This window comes from Dermacentor albipictus, chromosome 6, assembly GCF_038994185.2.
Source record: "Dermacentor albipictus isolate Rhodes 1998 colony chromosome 6, USDA_Dalb.pri_finalv2, whole genome shotgun sequence".
Classification (NCBI taxonomy): Eukaryota; Metazoa; Arthropoda; class Arachnida; order Ixodida; family Ixodidae; genus Dermacentor; species Dermacentor albipictus.
This window is the reverse complement of record NC_091826.1, coordinates 75,509,903-75,532,397: the sequence shown is the minus strand read 5'-3', so window position 1 is coordinate 75,532,397 and position 22,495 is coordinate 75,509,903. Positions and strand designations below refer to the sequence as shown.

At 47.8% G+C, this 22,495-nt stretch overlaps 1 protein-coding gene across 4 annotated transcripts in view; it reads right to left on the bottom strand.

The window, feature by feature from the left end:
* LOC135897120 (calcium-activated chloride channel regulator 1-like) overlaps positions 1-22,495 on the bottom strand; it is a 255,364-nt gene that overhangs the window by 127,829 nt on the left and 105,040 nt on the right. For all 4 annotated transcript variants that reach the window (XM_070520850.1, XM_070520851.1, XM_070520852.1 and 1 more), the window contains one exon: positions 14,487-14,648. In XM_070520850.1, the coding sequence (XP_070376951.1) occupies positions 14,487-14,648 (162 nt within the window). The remainder of the gene's footprint in view (positions 1-14,486; positions 14,649-22,495) is intronic.

Genomic DNA, 22,495 nt, shown 5'->3' with positions numbered 1-22,495 from the left:
GCTGTTTTGCACAATTTCCTCGAGGTATGCGATCACGTTTACTTTTTGACATGCGTGATCTCCTGTCTGGAGTTCGTCAGCATCACTTTCGCTTTTCCTCCATACAGTCAGGTGATCCCTCTTGCGACGCAAAGTTCATGATCGAGCAGTAGACGATGAGCGCTCTCTATGGCGCCTTCTAGGGTTTGCGGATGTTTTGGTGACAACGGAAATGAGAATGCAGGAGCGAGGTGGGATGCTCACTTGATCTTCGAGCATATTGAAAGTGCGACGACTACGAGATCTTTCCGGCGGTATCGCTTCAACTTCAGACAGCATCATCGACGTCGACTTAAGGTTGATGATTGTGCCATGCGTCCATGCTGAGAATAATGTTTCGTGAACACCATTGGAGGATAACGAAGGTGGCGAAAACCGTAATTCTTGCCATGCAGATTCCATTCGGCCTTATTAGGTGTCCTCCATAGGCAGAATTAGAGGGCTTTCCCATGCAGTCTTGACTTTCGTCAACTTGGCGGTGAATAATCCACTAATGACGGAATGGTCGGCTCCATTGTCTAGAAGCCCGATGACTTCGAGGCCGTCGAGAAGCACGTCGAGGTCGCTGGTTCTTTCGCTTGCGTTACAGTTAGGTCTTGGCGCTCGATCACGGCTACGTCGAATTGACCTGTCACTGGAACGTCACGTCATCAGATATTTTTTGTCGGCGTTTTTCTGCTTCTGGGCTTTGTCGGTATGGCTGCATGTCGTTGATGTGTCGTCAAGATACTCTTTTGGGCGTCTTTGTTGTCGGTGGGGGATCTCCGTCAGTTCGACGAACCGGAACCGCACCTGTATCAGTTCCTGCTTTTAGTTTTCTGGACATGGGCAGACAGACCGGCCCCAGGCTCCACCACTGTATGATCGGCGCGTCAGCGACAGGCCTCGACAGGCCTGGTTACGCCAAATGATATTGACACGCATACTTATCTTTCTCGGGCGACCACGTTTCGCCACGTAACAAATGTTATCGCACAGCGCGGGACGCACCTGCATGCATCTGAAGTTTCTGGAAAGTTATCGATGCTTCTATTCGGTTGTCTGTTGTCGCCGAACCTTGTGCTATGAGATTTCATCACGTCACGCGAATGGCGTAGAACTTTGTGGAAGGCACGTGGGTCCCAACGATTAGTCTGGAACATTCGACGACTGTTAAATAAAAGCCGACGCGCTTGACCCGCTGATCAGATTTTCGACGATCGCCGACTGTGTTCGCCGCTATCGTTGTGCTATAATTTAGCCTGTTTTGTGGGCACAGGTTCGCCCAATAAAATTTAGTTTTGTCATTCACAGTGGTGCTACTGTGTTCTTCAACGTCACCACTACGTGACATTTGTTGGAGGTGCTTGTGCGTTCATGTACCGAACGCCCCCGCAAAGCCGCGATCCAAGCCCGAAGCCCGAGGACAAAACCAACATCACCTAAGACCAGCGTGCTAGCCGCAGACTGCAAAGAATGCCCCCAGAGCACGGACTTCTACCTGAGTCGAGAAAGAAGAACGTGGTCAAAACAACCGCAATAGCTGCCCCGCCGTCCCCCGTTATCCTACAACAACCCCGGGACCCACCGACCTTCCATGGAACAGCAACTGAAGACCCAGAATCCTAGCTGGACACCTACGAGCGAATCGCGAGTTTTAACAACTGGGACTTCGACGACAAGCTGCGGCATGTATACTTTGCCTTAGAAGATGCCGCCAGAACGTGGTTTGAGAACCGGGAATAGACCATGACGACATGGGACCTCTTCCGTAGCGGCTTCCTGCACACCTTTACGAGCGTCGTGCGCAAGGAAAGGGACGAAGCCATGCTGGAAGCCCGAGTGCAGCTACCGAACGAAAACGTGAACCACCACGAAATGAACCATCTCTTCCGCTACGCCGACCCGGATATGCCCGAAGAGAAGAAAGTCCGCTTTCTCATGCGTGGTGTGAAGGAAGAACTTTTCGGCGCAATGGTACGAAGCCCACCGAAGACCGTAGAAGAGTTCCCTCTCGAGGCAACCAGCATCGAGAAGACACTTGAAATGGGGAACCGGCAATTCAACCGCCGTACAGGCTCTACCCACTACGAGGAATTCAATCACTGGCCACGCAAGATCTGCGCGAGACCATCAGGGCCATTGTGCGCGAAGAACTGCGCAAGGTCTTGCCTTCGTCGTAGCCTCAAGTTGCTTCAATCGCCGACATCGTGAAAGAAGAGGTGCACCGATCCCTTGGGGTTCCTGAGGTGGAACCAGAATCACCGCAGCCGGAAGCAAGGACCTACGCCGCCGCCGTCGCCCGCCGTCACGGCACCCCTGCGCGACCGCGCCAGGGTCCTGCAACGCCGCAATTCCGTCGGCCACCGCCGCCACCGCCAGCACGCCAATACGTCGCCCAGCGCACCTACGCGAGGAAGACGGATATTTGGCGAGCCCCCGACCACCGCCCGCTCTGCTATCACTGTGGAGATGCCGGCCATGTGTACCGCCGATGCCCATACCGCGACATGGGACTCAGACTTGGGACTGCGACTTGGGACTGTGGACTGAGCGTCCACAGCTTGGGGGGCGCCCACGTGAAATCGCCGATTACCTAGCCGCCACTCAGTGGAACTCTCGACGACCGTCCCGTTCGCCGTCACCAGGCCGCTACCTGTCACCGCAGCGCTGACCATACACTAATCTAGCTCGGGGCCGCTCTGCGAGCCCATATCCGGAAAACTAAAACCAGCAACTGATGGAGGTGTGGTTGCTATTCTTCGAACTGACGAAGATCCTCCGCCGCCGACGAAGTCGACGAAGAAACAATATCGACGACCTAATGACGGCACGCCGCCGTCCCGACGAAGTCAGCAAGCGAAGACTACACCGACGAAAGACGACTTGGCGACGCCACGTTCCAGCTTCAGTTCAGCACGACGCAGCCGTGATCCGACTCCAAGACCTAACTGCAACGCCAGACAAAGAAACACCGACCTCGACGTGCTTCTCGACGGCCACGCAGTTACCGCCTTAGTGGACACAGGTGCTGATTACTCCGCCAAGAGTGGACACATCGCCGCCCAGTTGAAGAAGGTTAAGACTGCATGGGAAGGCCCTCAAATCGCACCGCTGGAGAACACCTGATTACGCCGACTGGAATCTGCACGGCAAGAATAGCCATTCATGACCGGACTTACCCTGCCACCTTCGTTATCCTCCAACAGTGTTCACGAGACGTCATTCTCGGTATGGACTTCCTGTACCAACACGGCGCAATCATCGATCTGAAGTCGAAGTCAATAACGCTGTCGGAAGATAAAGCGATACCGCTGGCGAGCCTTCGTAATCACCACGCCTTGAGTGAGCTCGAAAATCAAGTAAGCATCCCGCCTCGCTCCAGCATTGTTATTTCGGTCGGCACCGAAATACCGCTGACGTAGAAGGCGTCATCGAAAGCAACAAACGTCTACTGCTCGACCGTGAAATATGCGTCGCAAGAGTGATCACTCGACTGCACGCAGGAAACACGAAAGTGTTAGTGACAAACTTCAGCCAGGAGTTCAAGTACATCAACAAGGGCACGACGATCGCATACATTGAGGAAATTCTGTAAGCGAACAATGCGTTTGTCCTCTCAGATTCTGTCGCATCCACCCCGACGACCGTACTTCCCGAGCCAAACTTTGACATAAATCCAAGTCTCCCCGTGATTAAGCGGCAACAGCTCAGAAGTCTGCTTCGACGATACAAAGACTGCTTTTCGACGTCATCGAAGATTCGACAGACACCAGTCGCAAAGCATCGCATAATATTCGAAGAGTGCGCTCGACCACTCCGCCAGAGCCCTTACCGTGTTTCGACCCGAGAACACGAAGCTATAAGACAACAAGTCGACGAAATGCTGCGCGACGACATCATCCAGCCGTCGAAAAGCCCGTGGGCGTCTCCAGTTGTTTTAGCGAAGAAAAAGGACGGAACCCTACGTTTCTGCGTCGATTATCGTCGACTGAACAAAATCACGAAGACGTATACCCCCTCCCACGGATAGACGACGCATTGGATCGGCTCTGCAATGCTAAATACTTCTCATCGATGGACCTCAAGTCTGGCTACTGGCAAATAGAAGTCGACGAAAGGGATCACGAAAAGGCCGCCTCCTTCACACCAGACGGCCTCTAAGAGTTCAAGGTTATGCCATTTTGGACTGTGCTCGGCGCCTGCAACGTTCCAGCTCGTGATGCACACGGTTTTAGCAGGATCGAAGTGGCAGACCTGTCTCGTTTACTTGGATGACGTCGTTGTATTCGCCGGAAATTTTGACGATCACCTTAGGCGACTTGCCACAGTACTAGAGGCCATCAAGTCATCAGGGCTCACTCTGAAGCCAGGAAAGTGCCGCTACGCTTACGATGAGCTTCTGTTCCTAGGCAACGTCGTCAGCATGTCTGGAGTCCGCCCTGACAGGCAGAAGGCAGCTGCCATCGCAAAGTTCCCGCAGCCCACCGACAAGAAGGCAGTGCGTAGATTTCTTGGCATGTTTGCCTACTACAGGCGATTTGTCAAGGACTTTTCGCGCATCGCTGAGCCGCTGACACAGCTAACTCAATGTGACGTCGAGTTCAAGTGGGAAGCGCCGCAGGCCAACGCATTTCAAGAACTGAAACGACGTATGCAGTCGCCGTCCGTACTTGCGTACTTCGACGAGCACGCCGATACCGAAATCCACACTGACGCCAGCTCGCCCGACTACGGATCAAGAACCAACAGAGGACCGAGAGCCGACACTACAACCTCCGACGACGCTTCGTCGAGTACCAGCCCGGCAACCGTGTTTGGGTTTGGACCCCGATACGCCGACGAGGACTGAGTGAGAAACTATTGCGCCGCTATTTCAGACCCTACAAGGTCATTCGACGTATTGGCGCTCTGGACTATGAGGTCGTGCCAGACGGCATTTTGCATTCACAGCGGCGCCGCGCACGATCTGAAGTGGTCCACGTGGTGCGTCTGAAGCCCTTTTACGCACACTGACGAACTTCCTTATTTTGTTTTTTTTACTACGGGTGTTTTCTTTATTACTTTCGTTTGTATGCAGCATCGGGTCGATGCTTTTTAAGAGGGGGGTATTGACACTCATACTTATCTTTATCGGGCGACCAGGTTTCGCCACCTAACAAATGTTATCGCACAGCGCGGGACGCGCCTGCATGCATCTGAAGTTTCTGGAAAGTTATCGATGCTTCTATTCGGTTGTCTGTCGTCGCCAATCCTTGTGCTATCAGATTTCATCGCGTGACGTGAATGGGGTAGAACATTGTGGAAGGTACGCGGGTCCCAACGATTAGTGTGGAACATTCGACGGCTCTTGTATAAAAGCCGACGCGCTTGACCCGCTGATCAGATTTCCGACGATCGCCGACTGTGTTCGCCGCTATCATTGTGCTATAAGTGTAGCCTGTTTTGTGGGCACAGGTTCGCCCAATAAATTTTGGTTTTGTCCTTCACAGTGGTGCTACTGTGTTCTTCAACGTCACAACTACGTGACAATATGGTCGTCGAGGGCTGCACTGAGTGGCGGCGAGGTAGTCGGCGATATCGCGCAGGCGTTCACCTTGCTGCGGGCGCTGATGGTTGACAGAGAACCCTCATGGTACCATTTCATGGTATGGGTACACGCAGTAGACATGACCCGTTTCTCGGCAGTGATAGCACAGCGGACGGTGGATGTGAACGACGGAATTACGGTGCTGTGGGGCCCTGGTGCGGGCACGGAGGGGAACTATGGAGGCGAGCCACGGCGGTGTTTGTGATCGTTTCTGGCTGGGGTCATGGCGATGGCGGTAGCACCTGAGTAACTCCAAGTGATCGCTGTAGTTGCTTCTAGACCATGTCAGAGGCCAAGGCCGCCTGAGGTTGCGATGAAGGCAAGATCTTGCGCAGTTCTTCGCACACAGTGGCCCTGGTAGTCTTTTGGAGGTCGTAGGAGCCCAGTCCTTGGATGGCGCACTGCTGCGTGTGCACTTGGCGGTAATATTGCCTAGTGCGCATTTGCAGAGGTGCAAAAATGATAGATTAAATTATGGGGTTTTACGTGCCGATACCACGATGTGATTGTGAGGCACGCCGCAGAGGGGGACTGTCGTTCTTCGGCGGGTTGCGGATTAGTCCGGCAAAACGTTCTTCCTTGATGTCCCGCATCAAGGAGCGATCTTTCTTCTCCTCCGACACTAACAGACGGTACTCTCTTCCATGAAATTCGTGATAGCCTCATTGAACAGCTGCACTCGGGTTTGTAGTAGCGCTTTGGCTCGCCTTTTGCGCACGACGCTTGTGAATGTCTGGAGGAAGCCGCTGCGCAACAGGTCATACGTTGTGAACGTGGTGTCTCGATTCTCGAACCACGTCCTGACGAACCACGTCCTCGCGAACCACGTCCAATGCGAAATAGACATGTTGCATTGCTCTTCCAAGAGTTAAACGTAGCGACCTTTTCATACGTCTCCAGCAAGCTTTCTGGGTCCTCAAGTCTTGATCCGCGGAACGTTGGTGGTTCCCTGGGAAGCTGCACCAGGATGTATGTTGGCGATGCTGGCGCTTCTAATATAGCTGCTGTCGTGACCGGGCACTTCCTGGTATTTTCAGGTAGCAGTCCGTATACTGGTAACAGTCCTTGCTGCCTACGGCTAGCTGGGCGGTCTTCGAGGACGTTGGACTTGTCCTCAGGTGTCGGGTTTGTATCGCGGCTTTGCAGGGGCATTACCCACTGGCACCTTCACCAGGTGCACCTAGCACCTTCACCAGGTGTCACGCGGTAGTGACTGCCAAGAAACCCAGCGGCGAGACTGTCAATAGCTTGACTAACTTCTTATTCGGCTTACCTGTGCCCACAAAAGCAAGTTACACCCAAAGTTCAAGGATAGCGACCAGCACAGTCGACGATCGTTGAAAATCTGAACTGCCGGTCAAGAGCGTCGGCTGTTCTGCAGGAATCGTCGAAGTTTCCCGAGAAATTGCCGGCACCCAATTGTCTTTCAGAAAGTACCATAAAATTCGCGTCACGCAAGCAACCAGATTACACAAGCTTCGACGACCACAGACAACGCATAAAACCAACGATAACGTTTCAGCAAGTCATAATTATGTAGGTGGGTCTTGCGCTGAGCGATAAGTTTAAGTTCTTAGTGTGTGAAATGCAGTCCCCGAGAAACGGATTGCTTAAGTATACGTGTGAATATTGTTATCACTGCTGTATTATTTTCACCGCCATCACTTCATTGCCAATGATATTGCGATTACCTTAATTTTGTGTTTTCAACGGCTTTGCGCTATCTTTACAAAACCTGAACTATTCAGTTGTATCGCATTTTAATGGCAACGCAAGACCACCAGGCCGTTAGACCTTTCCATGTTCCCGCCTGTCATAGTCAACGCTCAGCTGTCCACACAATACAATATATGAATGAATGTGTGGTTTTTCTTGGCGCAAGGGCCAGGTATGGCCAAAGAGTGGCATGCAAGTGTTAATGATTTCGCAGTGGAGTGATGGGTTCCATGTAGTTGATATGACGTGGCTCTAAAGGGGCCTAAAATATAGTCGCTGTAAAGTGCGTAAAATGTACGTGTATTAAAATTATGGCGATGACAAATGACGCGTACTATGAGCATTGAGGTGCATTTCAAAATATTGAAACGGTATTAAAAATTGCATGAATTTCTAAAATTAACTAGAGCACCATGGCCTCGTTAGAGCCCTTGCGACAGAAGAGCCTGGAGGCATGTGCTATATAAAACAACTATCACAGTGGCATCCTCTGGAAAGAGGACGCGCTAGGATTTTAATGGTCTTATTATATGTAGCACAACATCATTTAAAAAGTTGAGGACTGTCTTGGTGTCAAAAAGCGGTTCCTTACCGAGAAACATAGCCGGGTGTAGAGGGATGTTATAATGGTAAGCAAGCGGAAAATGTTTCTTTCTCTCCGTTTCGGCTTCCCGACACTCCAGGAGCACGTGGAGGACGGTAAGCCTCTCACCGCATCTACCACAGGTTGGAGGTTCGCTTTCAGTAAGCAGACAACTATGGGTGCCAAACGTGTGTCCTATTCTGAGGCGACAGAATATGACATCTGTTCGCCGAGATTTTGTTGGGGAGAGACAAAAACCTATCTAGGGCTTTATAACATGCAGTTTGTTAATGGTTTGCGCGTCCCACGTGCACTACCAGTGATGTCGCAGTTTATTTCGTAAGAAAGGCCTCAGATCTGTGACAGGCTCATCAGCGGTAAGGTTAACAGCTTGCGATGTGATTGACGTGGCCATCTCGTCCGCGAGAACGTTACCTTCGATTCTCCTATGGCCACGGACCCAGCATATTATGATGTTCTGGTTAGATGAGTATCCTTTACACAATACCGAATACAGTTCATTGAATACGGGATTTTTGTGCTTGTAGAGTGACATTAGGGCCTTCACGATGCTTAGAGAGTCTGTATAGATTGCTGCTTTTGGAAGTTTTGATCTTCTTATATGCTTCACAGCATAGAGTAATGCGTAGGCCTCGGCCGTAAAGATGCTTGTTTCCGGATGCAGTACATCGGATTCCGAGAAGGATGGGCCGATGGCTGCACAGGATACCCCAGCATTTGACTTCGAAGCGTCTGTGTAGAACTCTGCGTAGGAGTGTTTGTACTGCAGTTCTAGGAAATGCATTCTGATTTTGGCCTCGGGAGCGTGCTTTGTAACTTTTATAAAGGATATGTCACATTGTATCACCTGCCACTCCTAAGGAGGTAAGAGCTTGGTTAGGTGCATTAAGCGATGCTCGAGGAGTGGGACATGCATTTCATCGCTAAGCTCCTTCACACGCAGCGAGAAAGGCTGTCTTATGGAGGGGCGATTGCTGAAAAGTGTAGTGCACGCCATATCGGTAAAGGTATGAAAACATGGATTCTCAGGATTGGAGCGTACCTTAAGGAAATATGTAAAACTAATGTACGATCTCGGTAGGTGGAGAGGCCATTCATTCGATTCGGCATATAAGCTTTCAATCGGGCTTGTTCTGAAAGCGCCCGTGGCTAAGCGGATACCTAGATGGTGAACAGGGTCTAGCATCTTTAGCGCGCTCGGGGCGGCAGAGTTATATACCACGGCACCATACTCTAATCGTGACAGGATGAGGGTCTTATAGATATTCATTAGGCCCTTCTGTCACTACACCACGTAGTCTGGGATAGAAGTTTCATTAGGTTCATTGTTTTCAGACACTTTTCTTTAAGATGTTTAATGTGTGGGACAAAAGTAAGTTTATTGTGGGGTATAACACCTAGACATTTGTGCTCTTTGTTTACAGGTATCTGATGTCCACACATTTCCAAGCAAGAATCCGGAACCAGGCCTCTCTTCCTGTAAACAGCACACAAGAACTCTTTTGAGGATTGATTTTAAAACCATTTCTCTCTGCCCACCCTGACATCTTGTTCAAACCATGCTGTACCTGTCTCTCGCATACTGCGAGGTTACAGGATTTGAAGCCTATTTGAATGTCGTCCACATAGACGGAATACAAAATGGCTGGTGGTAAGGAAGCACGAAGCCTTGTCATCTTAACGATAAAAAGTTTGTAACTGAGCACGCCTCCCTGGGGTACACCAGTTTCTTGTGTAAAAGGACGTGACAGCACATTGCCGACTTTCACCCGGAAGGTACGATTGGACAAGTAGCTTTTTATTACGTTGAGCCTATTACCATGAATGCCCATTTACGATAAGTCTCGCAAGATCCCGTATCGCCAAGTGGTGTCATACGCCTTTTCCATATGGAGAAATATCGAGAGGAACTGTTTATGTATAAATGCGTCCCGGATATTTCCTTCAATACGTACAAGATGGTCGGTTGTGGAGCGCCCTTCTCGGAAGCCACACTGATTGGGATCAAGCATTTTGTTCTGTTCAAGGAAATGGATCAGTCGCCGATTAATCATTTTTTCAAATACCTTATACATGCAACTTGTGAGGGCTATCGGGCGGTAGCCTGCCACTGATGAAGGATGTTTGCCTTCTTTTAAAACAGGGACCACAATGGCTTCTTTCCATGCGGTCGGAAGGTACCCTGCTTCCCAGATAGCGTTGAAAAGTGTAAGTAGTGTCACTTGTGTGTCATTGTGTAAGTTTTTCAGCATTTCGTACATGATTCTATCAGATCCTGGTGCGGAGCTCTTGCATGCGCTCAAGGCAGCTCTCAATTCGGCAATACTGAAAGGACGGTTGTAAGGCTCATTCTCTCGACTTTTTCTTGTTAATGCCTTACGTTCTTCTATTTGTTTATATATGAGAAAAGATTGCGAATAATTGTTTGAACTTGGCACGCTGTGAAAGTGCTCCGCAAGTCAGTCTGCCTGATCATGCAGTGCATCGCCCTGTGTATTTACCAGAGGGAGTGAATATGTTTGTCGCCCGCTAATTCTATTTCCCCTGTTCCAGACTTTGGCATCGTCTGTAAACGAGTTAATTCTCGATAAATACTTCTGCCAGCTTTCTCTTCTGGCTAGTCGGCGGGTTCACATGCCTTGGGATTTTACTTGCTTAAAGTTGACGAGATTCTCTGCAGTGGGAGAAACGCGTAGCAACCACCACGCTTTGTTTTGTTTCCTACGAGCGATCCTGCAATGTTCGTTCCACCACGGGACTCGCCGTTTACATGCCAAGCCATTCACTTCTGATATGCATTTAGATGCAATATCTATAATGAAGGCTGTGAGATACGGCACAGCAGCATCGATTCCTAAACAAGACATGTCATTCCATGAGATACTAGTTAAGTTTCGGAACTTCTCCCAGTCGGCTGTATCGATCTTCCACCTAGGAGCCTGTGGTAGACATTCTTTTTCTTTATGTGTTTTTAGCTGTATGGGGAAGTGGTCGCTTCCGTAAGGATTGTTGGTAACTTCCCATTCGAGTTCAGACAGCATACAAGGGCAAATTAGGCTGAGGTCAATTGAAGAAAATGTTCTGTTTGCGAGAGAATAACATGTGTGTGTCTTATTGAGCAGACACGCACCGGACGAAAAAAGGAACTGTTCAACGAAACGACCTCGCGCATCGATACGAGAGTCTCCCCACAGGCTGCTGTGCGCATTGAGATCGCCAAGAACAACATAGGGTTCTGGCAATCGATCTATCAAGGACTGAAATTCATGTTTATTTAGTTGGTAATGCGGGGGTAAGTAAAGCGAGCAAATGGTGATGAGTTTGTTTAGTGGGACAGCTCGAACCGCCACTGCTTCAAGGGGCGTTTGTAGCTGTAAAGGTTGGCACGCTATACTTCTATGAGTGACTATGGCAACACCGCCCGATGATGCGACGGCATCATCGCGATCTTTGCGAAAAGTTAGATACTGTCGCAGAAAGTTTGTGTGTTTGTTTTTTAAATGTGTTTCCTGTAAACACAGCACTTTTGAATTGTGTTTTTGTATAAGTTCCTGCACATCATCAAGGTTTCTGAGAAGACCTCTGACGTTCCATTGAATTATTTGTGTATCCGTATTGGGAGTTAATAGGTGCTGTGTGTACAGAAACAGAAGAAGTGATTATGGAAATTACATTGATTAAATTACAGAGCCCTTTGGAGGCCCCGTAACGGGAGTTTTGCCCTTTCTGGAGTGTTCGAGGGAGCCTCGCCGCTCCTTAGGCGCTTGGTGCGCCTTGAGGATAGGTGTTGTGTCCATTGCCTCTTGTGAAGCGCCGGACACGTGCTTTTGCGAGCGAGAAATTTTTAGAGAGAGTCCCGCCTTGGAGGGCAAGACCCCTGCGCCCACCATCCCGGAGGTTGATAGGGCTCCCTGAGGAATTTGGCTGCGCCGGCTGTTGCCAGCGCTGTAAAGGGCCGGGGAGGGTGCGGCAGCCTCGGCTTCGCTCACCTTCGGGGTCGGTGGCCCCGTCTGCTGGGTAGACGGAGCAGCGCTAGCTGCAACCGCCGCGGGGGCAGATGGCGTACCTGCCGACTCACAGCTTGTGTGTCGGACAGCCGCCGGAGGCCGTTGTGACGCTGCCCTCTGACGTGCCACTTCGGCAAAGCTGGTCTTAGGAAGGTATGCAACCCGCCTGCGTGCCTCTTTGAATGATATGTTTTCTTTTACTTTGATTGTTACTATTTCTTTTTTCTTTCTTACAAGACGGGCATGACCGTGAGTATGCGGCATGCTCGCCATCACAATTTACAAAGTGGAATGAATTCTCACAAGCTTCCGAGGAGTGTTCATGCGTGCTGCATTTCGCACAAGTTTGGCGGCCTCGGCAGCTCTGCGAACTGTGGCCAAAACGCTGGCATTTGAAACATCTGAGTGGATTTGGCACGTACGGCCTTACACGGAGCTTGATGTAACCGGCCTCGATTGACTCGGGCAAGATACTTGATCCAAAAGTAATTATTAGGTGCTTCGTCTGAATCTCTTTACCATCCCGCCTCATCTTAATTCTTTTGACATTGATCACATTTTGTTCGCTGAAGCCCTCTAGGAGTTCTGCTTCAGTCAGCTCAAGCAAATCATCATCTGACACAACACCATGAGTGGTGTTCATTGTACGGTGTGGGATTACTGTTATACGGGTCTCCCCGAATGACACTAGTTGCGGTAGTTTCTCATATTGTTTTACGTCGCGGAGCTCCAAGAGGAGGTCGCCGCTTGCCATCCTCGACACCTTGTAACCTGGACCAAAAACATCAGTCAGGGATATTGAAACAAGGGATGGTGGGATGTTTCGCACTACTTTGTTTGGCTTTTCAGAATGAATAACGTGAAAGCGGGGAAAATTCTGGGTTTGGTGTCCAAAAAACTTGAAGACACCTTCCGTGCGCCCTCGTTTCTGAGGACGATCAGCAAGGAAGGGGAAAGAAGTTTCCATGAAAAAATCTATATTTTCGGCAACAGCGCCGACCGCCCACCACGGAGCCCAGCCAGGCGACGCGGCAGAGCTTGCATACAAGTCTGCACGACGCCAGTCGTACGCCGTCACTATAACCGAATATGGTGTACCCAAGGTTGGGTTGCCACACAGGGTTAACCCTTGCCGCCAGGAGAAAAGAAGCAAAAAGAAGAGAGAAGGAGACAGGAAAGGTCAAAAAGTAAGAGATGAAGACGAAGACTGAAGGAGGGCGAGACAGGAAAAGGCGACTGGAGATTTCCCCCGGGTGGGTCAGTCCGGGGGTGCCATCTGTGTGAAACAGAGGCCAAAGGGGTGTGTTGCCTACGCCGGGGGGCCTTAAAGGTCCAAATACCCAGCACCGGCTCAACCCCCAGGATCCCCTTTACGCCAGACACGGCTAAGCCGCGCACGGCTACACGCGGGTGGGTCCAACCCTCATGTGTTCGGGTCCGTGGTGTCGCAACACACCAAACGCCTGCCTGCTCACGCAGACGCCCCTGCGGGGCACAATACAATTTAGTTATGCGGCCAGTTTGCTTAAACTACGCATTGTTTCTTGCGAGCTTGGCGCTTTTGTACTATGGTTCATTATATTATTCGGCATTTTCTCCCCAATTTTCTATTGAACATAGATATTTTATTGTCGGTATATTCGTACATACTTAATGTGTTTAGTCATGCACACTATGTCCAGTTGTTCTGTCCTTTTCCTCATCTTTTCATATTAAAATAAAACATTTTACCTAACGTGTGCGCTAACATTCAAGCATCAGATTTGGTCTTGGGTAAGGTATAATAATTACTGATTGACTGATCCTTTGATTTAGCATATTTATTGTATCAATACAGTGAGACGATACCATTTTCCAGAACCGGTATAACAGCTTTAAGCAGGGCTTCTATGGAAGTTCTGCTTCGTGCTCATCATTAGTGGAAGAATATATGTGAAACATGTTACACTGCAATCGGGTTTTTGCATTTTAATGTATACTTGAACACGCTAGTCCAGTGGATAATTGCGGTATGCAAAGTGAAGCGTCGGAGATGTTTCCAGCGCCTTCCAACGCAAGTGCTCTTCGACATTCTACAGATTTTTTTTAGTTTCTATATACTTCAATAAATATGCATTTTAAAGGCGAATAAAAATAAATAATAGCTTTTATTGGATTTGCACAGCGCAATACGATGTCGTTCAGGTTGTCACAAAACATATTCCCGAAATGTTGTCCATTTTCGCATTGTTTATTCATTTACTGAGCGGGAACGAATTTGCATTTCAGGCACATAGCCTTTTTCTTCGCAATGTTACTTCAATATTCTGAGACTAGTTCAACTGCTAAGGTTAAAGAACCATAATTTTGGGGGGACCACTTCACCGCGCGATCCACTAGTAGCAAAATACAAACTCAGCAGTGCAAAGAAAATTTCTGATCTCATAAAATAAGCTTAAAAGACTTCTTTCACAGTACCGCGTTCTCTGCAGGCACTCAAATGCATAATGAATCTGTGGTAAATATGAACGAGATGCGTACGAGAAGAGGCCCATATTACAGAAATACTTGCATTATGGAGGTAAGGCATAAACATAATGGACGAATCGACAGGGTTGCCAGTTCCTTGGAAGAGCACCACCTGGCAGTCCTCGGTAAGCTGGCAGTTTTCCCGGATCTCGCATGTTTCTTCAAAGCTAAATAAAATTTTGCTTGAGCACGAGTTCAAGGTTACCTGAAACAGTGCAACACAAAAAGGCAAGTAGTAAAAAGAAAACACAGTCTGAAAGTTTGCATATATTATCCATATATATATATTTATATATATATATATATATATATATATATATTGAAAGTATGCATTTTGTGCTTGTGCCATCTTGAATCCAAGCGTCGGCATGATTGCTTGAACTGTATGTTCGTGTGCATGTACTTGTATGTTCCCACCCTGCTAAGGTCTTGTAAAAGATCGGAGTATCTCTAAATAAATAAATAAATAAAAATATATCTAAGCAATGTGAACTTGCCTTTGTCCTCTAAGCTTCACTCTGAGACAGAACAAAACACCTCAAATCCGCTTATGAGTCATGGTTGTGTAAAATAGAGAGAATGTGGTAGCAGCGCGCTTTCACCAGAACAATGTGAAAGCCAACATTTCAGCAAGCCACTTGACAGAAGTAAGCGCGAGACGCAGTCTCAAGTTCGAGACCCAAATAGTTTGCTTCAGAGGTAAAATTCGTAAAATTGAGTTTTGCTGGCGCATTGGTATAACAACATGAAACAGTAAGCAGCCCAAGAATGGGACTTCACAAAAAAACTTATGATGGAGCAGCCATTTTCACCTAAGAACACATTGCAAAGAAAAAAAAACAATAACGTCAGTGTTGACCAGTTTCAGCGCACGCGGTACAGAAAGGTGGTGTAGGGAGAGTAATCTTGTGAATTTGGAAGTTATTCGTAAGAGAGTTGAATATGCATATTGTCGCGCAGTAGTATATTGTCACGCAATATATCTAGATAATATATATATATAAAGTATGCATTTTGTCTTTTTGCCATCTTGAATTGGCACGCCACCGCATCGCAACTCGTCATGCAGACGCCCTTTTTTCATCTGCTGCAGGCAATCTAGATATGGGGCCCCGCCACTTCATGCTCCAACACCAAAAGCTCAGGCTTTTTTGGGCCACACGACGTCAACGAAATTGCTTGGCTGCCAGTTGGCGACGACTACATCGACAACGACCAGATCGACCTGCATCCGCTGCTTCCAGCGGTGGACCAGTCTGCCATCTGGCAACCTGGCACAAGCGCGGGAATCCGGCACCTACATAAACCGCTGTACAACTGGAGTCATTTGGGGCACGCCACCGCATCGCAACACGTCATGCAGACGCCCTTTCTTCATCTGCTGCAGGTTAGTTATCTTCCCTATGCCACGTACTGTCGCTCTAGCAACCCATTTCTGCTAGCGGTGTCGTGCCCCAAAGACGCCATCGAGTGTTGCAAAAGGTTGCTGTGTATCGCTTGCTTCCACTTGCTCAACGCCCACCTTATTTCTCTTCTCCTTGTTTTATCTGGTGATGTCGAACTAAACCCCGGCCCTAACGGAAACGATGCTCCGCCGTCTTTGCAAACAATTTACCAAGCCATATTTCGTATTGAATCCGCTCAGAGCACCGTACTTCCTGAGCTTGCCTTGATCCGGTCCGCACAAACGAACATTGAAGACTCGGTGCATCGTCTTTCAGCACGCGTCCAAATACTCGAAAAAACTATCGAAACACACCCAGAAAAAGCAGCTGCGTCCGTAACAAACACCGACTTGGCCCAGCTTGCTTCAGACGTTAAAGCACTGACAAACAAGTGTGACGACGCTGAAAACCGCTTGCGACGCACAAACATATTGTTCCTCGGACTTCAGGACGAACTCGGCGAAAGCTGGGACCAGTCTGAGGCCCACATTACTTCCTCCTGTTCCGAACCCTTAGGTATTTCAATTGGTAGCCAAGATATTGAACGTGCACACCGCCTAGGTCGTTTTGAGTTAGGTAAAAACCGCCCAATAATAGTTAAGCTTGCATACTTCAAAGATAAATCAAGAATTCTAATTGCAGGACAGAAACTTAAAGAAACCCCATTTTCAGTTCGTGAGGATTACTCGGCTAAAGTTCGGCGAGCCCGGAAAAAGCTTTTTTCTCATGCCCAACAAAGTAACGCTTCATTTAAGATCCGCTTTGATAAGTTGGTTATCAGCAGAGAACTTTTCACTTACAATGCTGAAACAGATGCTGTTATAGAACTTCATTCATAGCGGTTAACGTGGGTGCCGTGGGACACTTTCCTGCCGCAGGTCCAGCTGTCAGAATGCCTGCGCACAGCTAAAACTAACAAAGTTTCTGTCCTACTGACAAATATAAGAAGCTACCTGCCAAAAAAAGAAACAGTTGAGGCCGTCCTCGAAGACCATAGAACTGACATCGATTTATTTACTGAATCTTGGCTAACACCTTATATTAACGATTCAGAATTGCTCCACAGTAAACAGTCCTTTCATATCTACAGGCGAGATCGAGTAGATCGCCGGGGATGCGGTATTCTTGCTCTCGTGAATTCAACTTATTCATCCACTTTACTCGAGATAAGCAGCCACAGCGAAATACTGTGTCTGAAAATTTGCCTTCCCTCTTGTACCAATATACTAATTCTATGTTATCGAGCACCTGACACAGATCATTCCTTTATTACGGACCTTCACTCTGTAGTTCAAGACTTGTAATCCCGTTTTCCTCATGCCAATCTAATACTTTGCAGTGATTTTACCTACCCGGACATCGACTGGGAGGCTTTTACTGCTTGATCTCGCCAATCTAAAGATTTCCTTGAAATGGTCCTGGCTTCAAACCTTTCCCAAGCAGTAAACAAGTCAACACAAGGCTCAAATATTCTTGACCTCATTCTTGTATCCAGTCCTGAGCTAATGAAATCCTTTTCATGTTGCAGTGCGCTGAGTGACCACAATCTCTTGTTCTTTAACCTGACGATTGAAGTCTCCCCCGTCAACCGTCCATCAAATACATCCGTGATTACAGTGAGGCTGACTACGCGAGCATAAACTCCGACCTGGAACACTTTTTCACCACCTTTCAAGCGTCAATGGCTACCAGATCCATGAACGAAAATTGGTGTCCTTATAAGCACAAAATCTTATCGCTCATAGACGCCTACGTCCCACTCATCTGCATTCGCGGGGATTCCACAAAGCCATGGTATTCTAACTCGTTGCGTAAGCTATCACGAAAAAAGAAGCGCCTCTTCCATAACGCCAATAACTCCGGATCCCCTGTAACATGGGAAACATACTTCGGCATCCTTCGCGAATACACTAGATTATTGCGGTCATCCAAAAGAAAATTCTACAGTCACGATCTTCTAGAAATATTGCGTGCTAACCCCAAGAAATTTTGGAATTTGCTACAGCCCAACAAAAACAGCTCCTATAACATATCTTTAAAAAGACAAGACAGCACAGACGTCCCGCTTTGCGAGCGATCAGACGCCATTAATTCCTACTTTACCTCAGTTTTCACCCATGATCCAGCGGATAACAGCATTATTTTACCGAGCCTAAATTTTATTCCAATGCCACCCGTAACCATCACATCTGAGGGAATTTCAAAGCTCATTGATAACCTGAAGCCGTCCACTTCACCCGGACCTGATAACATTCCTGCTAAAATACTTAAAGCACGAAACATTTCACAAGCCAAATCCTGCAGCTCATTTTCACCCAGTCCCTCAATACCAGTCAAATTCCGGATGACTGAAAATCAAGCAAGGTTGTGCCAGTTTTTAAGAGCGGCGGCCGTGCTGACCTCTCTAATTATCGTCCCATTTCACTAACATGCATCTCATGTAAGCTCTTCGAACATATACTCTACTCTCATATTGCTAATCACCTCGATCACAATTCTTTCTTCTTCCCCAAGCAGCATGGTTTCAGAGCAGGCTTCTCGTGCGAAACCCAACTTTTCGAATTTACAACCGATCTTCACCTTAATTTAGATTCTTCATTCCAAACAGACGTCATCTACTTAGATTTTTCAAAAGCATTTGACCGCGTTCCTGACCAACGTCTATTGTGTAAACTTGCATGCTTATCACTTATCTTATCCTGCATTCGCTGCTTTTTAACTAACCGCTCACAGTTCACAGTCATCGCCAGCCATGCGTCTAAAACTACTAACGTTATCTCTGGAGTTCCCCAGGGTTCCGTCCTGGCTCCGCTTCTCTTCCTAATTTTCATCAACGACCTGCCATCTGGGATTTCATCATCTGTCCGTCTTTTTGCGGACGATTGCGTCATTTATCGCCGCATCTCCGATAATACCGACCAGGAATCATTACAAGACACCTAAACAAAATCCAGAAATGGTGTTCTGATTGGCTAATGCAGCTTAATATTTCGAAATGTAAATGCATGCACATTTCACGTAAACTTTTCACTACCCTTTTCACGTACTCGCTGAACTCCACGGCGCTATCAGTAACAAACTCATACAGGTACCTAGGAGTCGAAATAACTAACAAGCTAACTTGGCTGGACCATATCACGAAACTCTGCGCTAACACTTCCAGAACACTTTGTTTCATCCGAAGATCTCTGGCTATGTCCCCTCCATCCATCTGGAAATTAGCATACGAAACATACGTCCGCTCTAAAATGGAGTGTGCCTCAGCCATATGGAACCCTCACCAGGTTTACTTGATTCATTCGCTCGAAGCCATTCAGAACCGGGCAGCCCACTTCATAACTTCGCAGTACTCACCATGGCACAGCGTTACCGGCATAAAATTGACTCTCAGACTTGAACCCCTAGCACGCCGCCGAAAACTGGCAATGCTCTGTCTTTTTCATAAACTATACTTTAACTTTCCTGCACTGCGCGAGAAGTTATTACATGCTCCGATACGCTCATCTCACCGTTTGTTTAACTCCCTTAGTATACAGCGTTTGCACGGTTCTTCCAACGCCTTCAACAAATCCTTCCTTCCCATCGCCATAAAAGAATGGAACAATCTTCCTGATGAAGTGGTTTTAGAGTCAAATGCCTCCAAATTTAGACAGTTACTATCAGACCATTTCAACCCAAAATAGCCACTTTTCCTCGCGTTTCCTCTCCCAGCAATCCGTCTTGCTTGTGTCATCGCCTATTTTTCCTTTTCTTATTTCTTGCCACTTATGTTTAGCATGTTCCACATTTACGTGTACACTTTTTGTTATTTATTTGTTGCTACTCAGCTTGAGATATTTTCATTGTTCTGTTTATACCTGATGTTTTCTACAGTTTATTATTTATTTTTCTGTTGCCTTCGTTTGCATTGTTTTTTCTTTTGAGCTGATGTATGGCACTTTCACATCGATGTTTCCCCCCCCTTATGTAATGTCCCCGAAGGGACCCTTAAGGGAATAATAAATGATGATGAATGATGAAGCGTCGGCAGGATTGTTTGATCTGTATCTTTGTATGAATGTACTTGTATGTTGCCACCCTGCTAAGGTCTTGTAAAAGATCGGATTGTCTATAAATAAATAAATAAATAAATAAATAAATAAATAAATAAATAAATAAATAAATAAATAAATAAAGATATATCTAAGCAATGTCAACTTGCCTTTGTCCTCTCTCTAAACTTCACTCTGAGACCGAACAAACCACCTCAAATCCGCTTATGAGTCATGCTTGTGTAAAATCGAGAATGTGATAGCAGCGCGCTTTCACCAGAAGAATGTGAAATCCAAGTTTTCAGCAAGCCACTAGACAGAATAAGCGCAAGCCGCAGTCTCAAGTTCGAGACGCAAATAGTTTTGCATCAGAGGTAAAATTCGTAACATTGGGATTTGCTGGCTTATTGGTATAACAACATAAAACAGTAAGCAGCCCCAGAACGGTACTTCGCAAAGAAACTTATGACGCAGTAGCCATTTTCACCTAAGAACACATTGCAAAGAAAAAAAAACAATAATGTCAGTCTGGACCAGTTTGAGCGCACGCGGTACAAAAAAGGTTGAGGAGGGTGAGTAATCTTGTGAATCTAGAAGTTATTCGTCAGGGAGATGAATATGCATATTGTCACGCAGTAGTGATGGGTAATCACAGCGGTCAATCTCTGAATGACAAAACTAACTTTTATCGGGCGAACTTCTGCCCACAAAAACAGGCTACACCCAAAGCACAGCGATAGGGGCGAACATGGCCGGCGATCCTCGAAATCGGATCTGCCGGTCAAACGCGCTGGCTTTTATACGTGAACCATCGAATGTTCCAGAGTAATCACTGGCGCCGGCGTGTCTTCCAGAAAGTTCTACACAATTCTCGTCACACATGCAATCAGATTACTCCAGCTTCGGTAGCAATATACAACAGGTAGAACCATCGATTGCATCCGAGAAACCTCCGATACTTTCGGGCTCGCCCTGTGCTGAGCGATAACATTTGTTAGACGGTGAAAAGCGGTCAACTGAAAAAGATAAACAAGTACACATGTCAAAGCCCACTCTCAAGGAGCACTTCCATAACAGGAGAGCGAAAAACAAAAGATACCTATTGAACAAAAGTAAGACAATAATAAACAAAAGTCGAAAGTAACAAAGTCCGCCCCCCCCCCTTCAAGAAAAAAAGCAAGTCCGAAGCTCAGCTATGTAAATTCCCAAGGTTCGTTAGCACTGGTAGAACGGCCTCATTCGCACAATATGGACTATTTCACGTCCTGAGCGGCGCCCCTGTGATTGCGCAATTTCGTCTTGCACGACCTCCCAGTCGAGTGTGCCTATGCGTTCGATGATCGTGTACGGTCCGAAACAACGACGTAAAAGCTTCTCGCTAAGTCCTCGTCGGCGTATTGGGGTCCGAACCCAAACATGGTCGCCGGGCTAGTACTCGACGTAGCGTCTTCGAAGGTTGTATTGTCGGCTATCGATCATCTGCTGATTCTTGATCCACAGGCGAGCGAGCGGTCGAGCCTCTTCGGCGTGCTGGAGACAGCTGGTGACATCAAGATTCTCTTCGTCGGTGACATGCGGCAGCATTGCGTCGAGAGCCATCATCGGGTTCCTGCTGTAAACTAGCTTGACCGGAGGGATCTGTGTTGTTCCTTACACCACCGTGTTGTAAGTAAACGTTACGTACGGCAGAACGGCATCCTAGGTGTTGTGTTCGACGTCGACGTACATTGCTAGCAGGTCGGTGAGGGTTTTATTCGGATGCTCCTCAAGATCATTCATCTGAGTTCGGTAGGCAGTTGGTGGTCTGTCTGCCTATACTGCAGAATGGCTCGGGTAAGCACCGCTGTAAAGGCCGTTCCTCTGTCGATGATGATGAATCCTGCAGCGCCATGTCACGGCAGGATGTTCTCGACGAAGAATTTTGCCATTTCGGCCGCGCTACCTTTCGGAAGACCTTTCGTTTCAGCGAAGCGGCTCAAGTAGTCTGTCGTCAAGACGATCCGCTTATTTCCGGTTGTTGACTTTGGAAAGGCTTCAAACAATGATTTGATGGCCTCTAGTACTGTCGCAAACCGCCTAAGACGATCGTCAGAATTAGCGGCGAAGACGACGATGTCGTCCAAGTAAACAAGACAGGTCTGCCACCTCAATCCTGCTAAAACCGTGTCCATCAACGCATTGGTACGTCGCAGGTGCCGAGCAGAGTCCAAATGGTATAACCTTGAATTTAAAGAGGCCGTCTAGCGTGATGAAGGTGGTCTTTTTGCGATTTCTCTCGCCGACTTCTATTTGCTAGTATCCAGACTTGTGATCCATCGAAGGGAAGTATTTAGCGTTGCAGAGTCGAGGCAGTGCGTGTCATATGTAAGAGCCATGCAACGAAAAAAGAAAGGAAGAGGACCATGCCTGCGGATCCGTCCGAACGGCATAAGCCCTCAAGGTTCTGACCCGAGCTGTGATCGGGAGAGAAGCGGCGCTGAGCTGGCATTATCGACGTGGCTCTGGGCCAAAAACGTTGGGGCATCAGCATCGCACTGGCGACGGGAGCCATGGAGGTTCGGTCAAGCCCATGACGC